The 9,923-nt window shown below is 37.6% G+C and overlaps 1 protein-coding gene across 8 annotated transcripts in view; it reads right to left on the bottom strand.

Moving 5' to 3' along the window:
• The window catches only part of magi1b (membrane associated guanylate kinase, WW and PDZ domain containing 1b), a 140,934-nt gene that overhangs the window by 31,895 nt on the left and 99,116 nt on the right, over positions 1 to 9,923 (bottom strand). For all 8 annotated transcript variants that reach the window (XM_016538858.1, XM_016538863.1, XM_016538864.1 and 5 more), the window contains 2 exons: positions 8,612 to 8,797; positions 7,891 to 8,526 (listed from right to left, as the gene is read on the bottom strand). In XM_016538858.1, coding sequence (XP_016394344.1) covers positions 7,891 to 8,526; positions 8,612 to 8,797 — 822 coding nt within the window. The remainder of the gene's footprint in view (positions 1 to 7,890; positions 8,527 to 8,611; positions 8,798 to 9,923) is intronic.

Genomic DNA, 9,923 nt, shown 5'->3' with positions numbered 1-9,923 from the left:
TCAGCGCATTTTTTAGACGGACAAATATGACTGCTGCACTCGCGTCTCACACAAGAGATGTAGCCATGCAAAGTTAAAACAGTTTAAACTTTTAGAAAACACGTCGCGAATTTGTGAAGGTTTATTCCTTTTCACTGCGTCTCTTATGTTTTTAAATGCAATCTGTGTGAATGGCGCTTCGGCTCTTTGTATTAAGCAATGCATAAATACATGATGCTGTTTTGTTCATAATTGTTTATGCAATTTACAAAATTATATTTGATTGATATATGTTAATTTAGACTTTATGCACATTTTTTATAGACAGTTGTTATTTCATTGCATTGAATAAACAATTCAATGCGCTGCATTATTTTGCTCATTGCGCCCTCCTGTGGCCTCGGGAGACAAGACAAAAGTTTCCTTAAGACTTATTTAATCTGCATATAAAACATAAGAAAGGAGATATTTGTTTAAATTTTATTTTGTGTTTGACTTAAAACAAAACAAAAAAATATTTGTTGTCTTAAATTGGGTAAATTAAAAATACAGTGGTTAAATAAAAAATAAAAATTATATTGCTCTTTGTTTTAAAAAGGGTTATAAAAATTTTCAATAATTATCGATACCGAAAAATATGAAACATTATATCGTTGATACATTTTTTAGCTATATCGCCCAGCCCTACCTATGACCTCAAGTGTAATTTCAGTAATATTTTCCCTGCTCAGAAATACAATTTCACAGTTGCGCAGCAACAAGAAAGCATTAAAAAAAAGTTTAAGAGTGGGTCTGTGCGGGTCTGATTTTATAACCCAGTGAGTGTCTGGAGGTTGTTGCTTATAGAGGAGAGATGCTGCCTAATACCTTGTAATCAATCAATCCATTTCACTTTACTGGGCACATAATGGCTTTATCTGAATCCCATAAAGCAGTGCTGCTTGCTGAATGAAAAGCAAACAAAGTGACCAATGCATTAAAAGTGGATGACTCTTATTGTGCTTGCTTCTTAACTCTTGGACCTGTTTCAAATTCTATAGTCATGCAATTTGAGGTAGTTTCAAGACCCCTGCCATTTCCGCTCCTCCTTCCTTAGTGAAGAACTGATACCATCTGAGCTCAACCAGTTCGTTATTTATTCAGAGGCTTGGGCAGAACAGCCGAGAAATGACGACTGACACTGGTTATATTTCAGTTCTGCACAATTTTCAGATATTTTGAAAATTAAGTAAAATGATTCAGCTCACGCCTTAACTCAAATTATCAATATTGTTGGTGTGAGAAACCAAGAGCTCCCTCCATAACTGTGTTGAACATGCCATCAGATGTCAGCAGGAACACTGGTGACAGGTCAGCATGAACCACGTCAGGCACAGAGGAGGCTAATAAGAAGGTTTAGCAGGAGAAGATTATGATGGCACTGCATGTGCACATGCATGGGTTGCAGAGTGCAGGGTTTGTACTGGACACCCCCTCCTCTGCCGGGCTGATAGGAACAGATTCTGATGGTCAAGACCATCTGTCAGTGATCCAGTCTGACACGCAGAGGAATGAAAGACAGTCTCCCAGGAGCCGCCACAACAGCATGTGAGCCTCTGGTACGATAGCAGACACAAAACCATTTTTAATGCAAGACTATTGTGCAGTTCCAAAAACTTGTCAGATCCCTATACAGGCAGCATTCTAGGTCATCGCAAACACTCCCTAAGTGAAGCTTGTTACAACAAGTAGGCAACTGTCTTCTGAGATAACTTATTTTAGCCAAAGGGCAACATCACATTAATGAAAAAGGCAATGCATTTCTACGACCTCTATGAACCAACTTGGTGGACAAAGCAGGAGATACTTCATTTAATACTGAAAAGTAAAAAAAAAAACAGTGCAGTATAAATAAAATGTATTATTTAGCACAATCATGTATTTTGATAAGTTGTGTAATAAATCCAAGATGGTGGACGAAGAACAAGAGATGCTGATCATAAATACACTTACTTCAGAACTGAAAAATATCAAAAAACTGTTCAGTGTAAAGGCCTGTTCACATCAAGAATGATAACTATAAACATAATCATAATTATAATGGTAACTATATTACATCCACACCACCAATGAAAATGTTCTACTTATAAATGTGCATTGCAGTAATGTCACCTACTTCTTTAAATTCTCCAGCTCTTAGAAGTTGTTTGGATTCCGATCAGCTGTCAATGTTTTTATCATTCATCAGTTGGGAAAAAAAACTGTTCTGAAAGCTATTCCAACGAAGCAATTTTCATAGAATTGGAATGATTTTAAAAACTTCATAGCCAGTTATCATGCCTTGGTGTGAATGGCCCTTAATTAAAATTAATTATTTTACCCAATAATGAACTTTGACAAGTTTTGTGATAAATCCAAGGTGGCATATGAATGGAGCGAAATGTAAATTCTAAATACACTTCGTTCAATACTGTAAAGTTTCAGTAAAACATATTTTAATGTAAGATGGTGGACAAAGAGAAATTTTGATTATAAATATAATTCACTCAATACTAAACAATAATTTGAATTCAATTGTCTCCCATGCAAACTGCTATTTGTGTAATTGCTGGCAATGTAGAGCGTTTCAAATTGTTCTCCTGACAGTTACAAAATGGCCTTAGAATACAACTCCCTGCTCACTATGTATAACACAGCTTATTGTGTGTACATTAGAATAGTCTTAAACTGACATGGCCTGCGATTGGAAATGGCAGGGCATGAGGTGATGTTAAAATGGCCCTGTGCACACACACACACACACACACACACACAGAGATTCAACTCTGATGGCTATTGCACTACTTCCCCTCCATTGCTTGTGTGGATTCAGTAGGTCCACACAAACATGTCAATCAAAATCATTCAAGGGTAACACGTAATGAAAGAATAAGATGCAGAGTGGACTTGAAAACACCTGTCTGTCTCTGTCTGTCCTCACTGCCTGCTGGCATTTGTTCCAGAATGTGATGCGCCTGCATGTTGTGTGAGAGACAGACCCCTCCACTTTATCATTTTAACAGGAAACCCCACTGCAAAGTGCAGCAGAGCATCGTCATGGAAACAAGGTGTGAAATCGTGTGATTGGTGGGTTCTATGCTTCACCCCTTCAGCAAGCCAAAGGGTGAGCAGTCAGGGAGAAGACGCTCCTCACAACCATTATCTAAAAACAGATTTTTCACCAAAAACCTCTTGATTTAATACAGAGCCAGGCCACCACTTCTTTTGGACCACTGAGTATTTGTCTGCAACTCCATTTATTTTTGCTGCTGGACAATTCAGCACAAATTGATGCAAAAAGTGCAAAAAAGAAACCTAGCTTGAATGCTTCCTTCCAAACATTAAATCAAGTTACTTTCATACACATCACTAATCATGGTTGTTTATCTTCCCCAAGCTGTATTTGTCCAGCCAGAAATGAAAAACTAGACAGCAATGCTGTTTCATCCTTAAAAGACCAGCTTAGATTAATTTCCCTGCTGGTTTAAGGGCCGTTCACACCAAGAACAATAAGTGTAATGATACTACTAATGTTTGATAATCTTTCTAATTCTTTGACAATAGGAACGTCCACACCACACAACAATAACCACATGAAGAAACAACATAGTCAGAATCACTTTTTCAAACCTTTTTTTTTTTTGATGATGATGAATGATAAAAACATTGACAGCCAATCAGAATTCTCCCATCTTTAATAAGAAGAAGCATTTAAAGTGGTAGACGACATAACCTCAGACTGCGGATTTAATAAACAGAACATTATCATCCGTTGGTGTGGATGTCAATAAAGTTATCATTATGCTGATGAGCTTCACTTTATGATAATGACAGAAACAAGAAATGCTTTCTGGCAATTCTACTATGAATTGAGTGATTAAGAGGAAAACAACTTGAAAATGTATTAATATTCATATTGGGAATATTTGCAGTGACTTTAAATCTTTGAATTTAGAGACTTAAAATAGAATTTTTGTGAACCTATTGCCACAAAAAAAAAAAAACACTACGTACAATGACATAAACTCGAATTTGCTTCGCCCAGTGACAACTTACAACTAAGGACAAGACAAAAGCTATTTCTCCCAAAGAAGTCTACAATGTCTGCAAAAAGTTATTCGTTAGCATTCCACGTAATCTTAATGACAGTCAGTGAGAACAACAGCCCGACAAATGTGTGTTTCACTCTTGGAGCGAATAGTTTAACGTTTTATGATTTGTTTTGTGTTTTCATTTCCCTCTTGGTGGGAATAAGCCTTAACACACTTATTTGGATGCTTGGAGTAGCAGCTAATGAGACCAGACTAGCCGATGCCTGAGTAGAAGCCGGTTTCATATTTGCTGGGGAAATCGAGATGTGTGCTGTCATTGCTGATTGATGACTCATAAATGGAGAGGATCAGATAATAGTATGCACCTTTTCATTTCATCACACGATCCATAGCCAAAGCATCCCTTACTCTCTTTCTCAAAGTGACAGATTCTGATAAACACCAGCAGGAGGAATTGCAATGAGGCTAGAAATGGCCTTCTACATGTCGTAGCACTAGCGATTCCACCCTGACAAAAATACATAAGCATACACACTTCAGGGAGACAGAATGGACCTTTGGGCCACTGACTCGAAGCCATAATGCATTCAGCTCGCAAACACACATTGTGTTCAACTGATTTCCCCGGGCATAAAAGATGCATACATTTCCTTTATACTGAGCATTTGCAAGCGTGGCATTACGACCTGAACAGCTGAGAAATGTCTAGAGGAAAAAACTGACAGTGGTCAAGCCTCATGGGAGAAAAATGTCAACGATGGCAGCTCAACGTTGGAAACCACAGGTTTGGTTTTATGCTCTGTCAAGCATCACATAAGATCATAATTAATGTTTGGTTTTTGAAGGAATATTTTCTGTGTTCAGTTCAGTTTTCTGGGTACTAAATGACTAAAAATTACGATTTAAATAGTTTAGAGTTAGGGTTAGTTTTAACAGAGGCATTAATGTAAGCGCTTTTATAAAAATTACAAGCTTCACATTTCTGCTTTAAAGTACTTTAAAAATGAGCCTCAAAATAACCTCATAATTATCATTTTTTTATATTTATAACCTTATACATATTTTTTTGTGGTAAATTATCATCAAATTATTTAAAAATGAATCAAATTAAATCCAGTTTTTAATGTGCAAACTTAATGTGCAAGTAAAATGTTAGAACAATGATGTACCAGTAATAAAGCTTTAAGACCACCAACCAAACCTGCTGGACCAGAGACACAAAAACGGACACAAGCTAAAATGAAGATCAAGTGAAGCCAAACCATCTATAGGATCTAGATATATATATATGAGTCAATTATCCAGAGAACCAGCAGAGCCACAGTGCATTTCCTACAATGAGAAATGTGTTTTAATAGGCCAAACATGCTGCAGTTTCAAAAGTTTCAGTATTTGTGTGTATATGTGTGAATATATGTGTTTAAAGGAATGAAGAGACATAAATCGTGTTTCTACCCATTAGCTTTTTCTTCGACTCTACTCTAATTGGTAGGCCAGCAATGGGTGACTGTTGATGAAAAGGAATGGTGGGTGTGTGTGTGTGTGTGTGTGTGTGCGTGTGTGTCTGCTTATTTGTGTGTGGTGGGATTTGCTACATGACATCAAGGCCAGCAATTAAAGTTAAGATGTGAGCACAGAGAATACTTAAAACATCCCATACACATTTTAGAGACATTAGAGAACATCTCTGGTGTGAACTTGGATTACTTCAATGACAATTAAAGAGGTTTTAACATAAATGTTTTTATCTTTTTACCCTGAGGCCCACATATAATGTTAGTAAAGGTATTTTGCACCAAAACAGTCATGGTTTAGTATTAAATTATCATTACCCACCCTCTCTATTTTATTTTATTATTATTTTTTATGTTTAAATCTGAACTACAGCAGAAAAATATATTTAGTTATACTTTAAAAAATTATTGGAATAGTGTAAGCCACATAGATATAAAACAGACCATTTCTGTCCTGCTATCTTATTCTGTGTAATTCATAAATTACACTACAAGTTATGTGACGTCAGTTCAGTAGGCCGTTAAATCCTGGAGGACAATTTGGCTTTACCGAAATAGCAAGGCAGCAGCTCTATTGATGAGCCATTAAAGATATAAGCACTGCACACACTTTTGTTTACATGCTGGTAACTGTCCCAAATGACAAATGGGGATGTTTTAATACAACAGGCTCTGGCCTTGCAATTGGCATGCGGCAATTTCCTGGCCCTGTTAAAAGCACTTACACAAGACAGATAAAAGCGCTTTCAATTCATCAACTTAATAATCCGAGTGCCAGGCTCTGACTGAATGCTCTGAGAACAGGGAAAACAGGATTTTAAAGTTCTGAAAGACCAGGGGATTTGTGTGCGCAAAACTCTTGGGGTAATTCTCTCAAACTGCAACTTTCTATGAGAAGTAACATTTCTTTAAAAGTCAGATGCTGGTATTCAGTGTTTTCTCTCATTTTACACACACACACACACACACACACACGTTTCTCCTTTCTGCTTAGTCTGTCTCTTTGTTTCTTTCACTCTCTTTTGCCATCTGTAAGATAGAGGATTTCCACCAATAGCAGGTAACCATGACATTTCCATCTCAGCTTCCTCCCCCAAATTTCAAGACAAAGAGAGAAAGCTGTGTGGAGGTATCAGATGAGGGTTAACAGACAGCTGATTTTGGCAGGCCTCAAGAGAAAAGAAGTCACAGACTTCATATTCATGATCGGCACAGACCTCTCACCTGAGACTGTCTCTGTCTGGACACTTTCCTGCCATTCTCTCTTCATCTGCAGTGCTTGAGCTCTCATTCAGGAACTCATTCTTCCTTGTTTGTGGTTTATTTTACGCATACTTCCTTCTCTACGCTCGAGTAGCAAAACTTTTAAAAATCTGCATAAAGTCAGGTCCACATTGCAGGACCCTCTTCACATTCCCATGCACAAGAAAACAACAGCAGAGTCAGAAAAAGTGAGAAAGCAAGCTTACTAGATTTGTAAAAGCAGAAACATGTAATCAGAAAGCTCCCACTTTAACAGGAAACAGCGGCCAACCAGAGATTGTTATTTTATGTGACGTTTAGAAGTGGGACAATCTAAAATAGGGAGATTTTAGATTTGTTTGATAGGGATGCATAACATACACTAATGTTCAAATGTTTGGAGTTAGTAAAAAAATTTTTTTTAAGTATTTAATACTTTTAATCAGCAAAGATGCATGACATTGATCAAACCTGACAGTAAAGACATTTACAATGTTACAAAAGATTTCTTTTTTTTTTTTTTAATGCTGTTCTTCTGAATCTGTTTTCAACATTGATAATAATGAGAAATGTTTCTTGAGCATCAAATCAGCATGTTAGAATGATTTCTGAAGGATCATGTGACACTGAAGACTGAAGTAATGGTTGCTGAAAATTCAGCATTGCCATCACAGGAATAAACTAAATTGTATACATTTTTTATTATATTAAAACAGAAAACAGTTATTTTAAACAGTAATATTATTCACAATATTACTCTTTTTACTGTATTTTTGATCAAATACATGCATCCTTGGTGAACATAAGAGAATAATATTTTGAAAAATCTTCTCGACCCCACAATCTATTTAGACAAAATAGTACTGAATTATCAATTATCGGTTATCGGCCATAATATAAAAATAATTATTGCTTAATGCCATCTGTCAGAAATTTTATATCTGTGCAGTCTAATGATGCCATAAACCCTGTAAACTTTGACTAATAGAGCTTAGAGAGTTTTTCACTTGCAAGTACCTGTTGTGGAAGCATTCTTTTCCGGCTTTTTTATAACATTTAAAATCATAATTTCCTTGCGAGCTCACCTCTTTGTACCAGCATGGTCACCTCACTGCCTTTGGGGCACTTGCTGAGCAGATCGACCACCTGATTGTGCGTCAGGTTCTGCACGTTCCTCTTGTTAACCTCCATAATGATGTCTCCCTCCCTCAGGCCTCTGCATCGAGGGTAATCCACTATCTGCTTCACTCGCTGGCCTCCCCCAGACGGGCTGTCTGCTATTGTGAACCCAAATCCTTTGTCACCCTTCTCCATGTGGACAGTAATGAGCTCGGGCTGGGTTGCGATCGAAGACGCCAGTGTGACCACGTCGCTGGGATAACCGTGAGAGCCATTGGAAGCCACCTCTGCTGAAGGGCTGTGGGGGCGAGGTGGGTCGCTGGAGCCGTTCAAACTACCGCCACCACCTGTAGTTTCACTCCCGTGGCTTGATGGCGAGTCATAGCTTTCTTTTCCATTGACAATGATGGGCTCCTTGTCCAGAATGGCCACAGAAGTCACCAGGCTGGTGTTGGGGTCATCAGGGTCAAAGGGTAATGGGTAGCCACGGCAAAGTTCAAGGTCGACCATAGAGCCAATAGGGATGGACTGGAATATCTTCACAACCTGGGCATGTGTGTAACCCAACACGCAAGTGTCGTTCACACTCACGATAACGTCACCTGTGGGAACAAAACAAAACAGGTGTTGGCCCAAGAACAAAGACTACTCAAAGATGTGTTATGAGACCACTGTTTTCAGTTGTACCTGTTTCCATCTTTCCATCCAGAGCGGCTGGTCCATCAAGCACCAGACTCTTAATCTGCAGGAACTCGTCTGGTTCGTCTCCTCCTACCACGGTGAAGCCAAACCCACGCCTACTCTTCTTCAGCTTGGTGTTAATGAATGTCCCCTTCAGTTCTGCAGGGTTCCTTGTGAAAAATGGCTTCCCTCCTGCAGTAAGAAAAGCATTGCACCATTCGTGAGCTATGGGAATATGTGAAAGTAAATCTGTTGGCCCCTCTATATGAGATGGTTATGGATACCTCTGTGTATTACAACACAGCAAATCTTAAGAACATTTTGAGTTTCAAAAGCTGAACAACAAAGTTAACTTTACCGACCACAGTGTAATTAAATTGCCCTGACAAAAGCAGCATATTTTGTTTATGTCTGCTTGTCTGACTGTCTGTCTGTCTACCCATATACCAACTAACTGACTGTCTATTTGTCTGCCTGTAAATGTCTGTCTGATAACTACTAACTATTTGACTATCTGTCTGTAAACTGTCTAACTACTAACTTATCTATCTATCTATCTATCTATTACATAACTATCGATCTGTCTACCTTTAATCTATAACTTTAATGTCATGTCAACATCCAAATTGAACCTTCCTGAGAATAATTTTGTGAAATAACTGTGTTTTGCGTTATCGTAGTTGTACAGCAAAATGGCAAAATGAATGTTAGTAGATGCACCAGCTGGCAATCAGTCCTAGATCAGAGCCAAATTGCTGTTAGTACAAGATACATGTTAGAATGAGAGGAGAGAATGGAGGAGCGAACACAGTAGAAGAATGTGATTGGCTAGATAGATGACGTATGATCTGTTCATCATGGTCTGTTATGACAGAAGAATCAGAGAAAACTGCAGAGATACCCGAAGGAGAGAGACGCACCGTACACTGAATGCAAATGACTGGACATGATTAAGATATATATGTATGCAAGAGGGAAAACGTGACAGACAGAGAAACGTAACGGAATAAAATCTAAATGCACACATATACACAAAATGAATATACAATGGGGTCCAAAAGTCTGAGACCACTAGTGAAAAATGTGTATATTTCTATTTTCTAATTTAATACCAATTGTTCATTACAGATTATATTGTGACCATACCAAATTTGAGTGAAAAAAATATTAATTTCAGAATGCCTTAGAACAGAAATAATGCATAATATTTTTAAAGGTTTAAATTTGATTTTGAATCCCAGTATTTCTATATGGATCTATTATAAGGCCATTGTATATAATCTTAAATGTGTGTGTGCGTATGTTTATATATATATAT

The sequence above is a fragment of the Sinocyclocheilus rhinocerous genome, unplaced genomic scaffold (assembly GCF_001515625.1).
Source record: "Sinocyclocheilus rhinocerous isolate Xijiao unplaced genomic scaffold, SAMN03320098_v1.1 scaffold757, whole genome shotgun sequence".
NCBI lineage: Eukaryota > Metazoa > Chordata > Actinopteri > Cypriniformes > Cyprinidae > Sinocyclocheilus > Sinocyclocheilus rhinocerous.
Note: the sequence above shows the minus strand (reverse complement) of the source record. Positions and strands in the feature narration are given on the sequence as shown.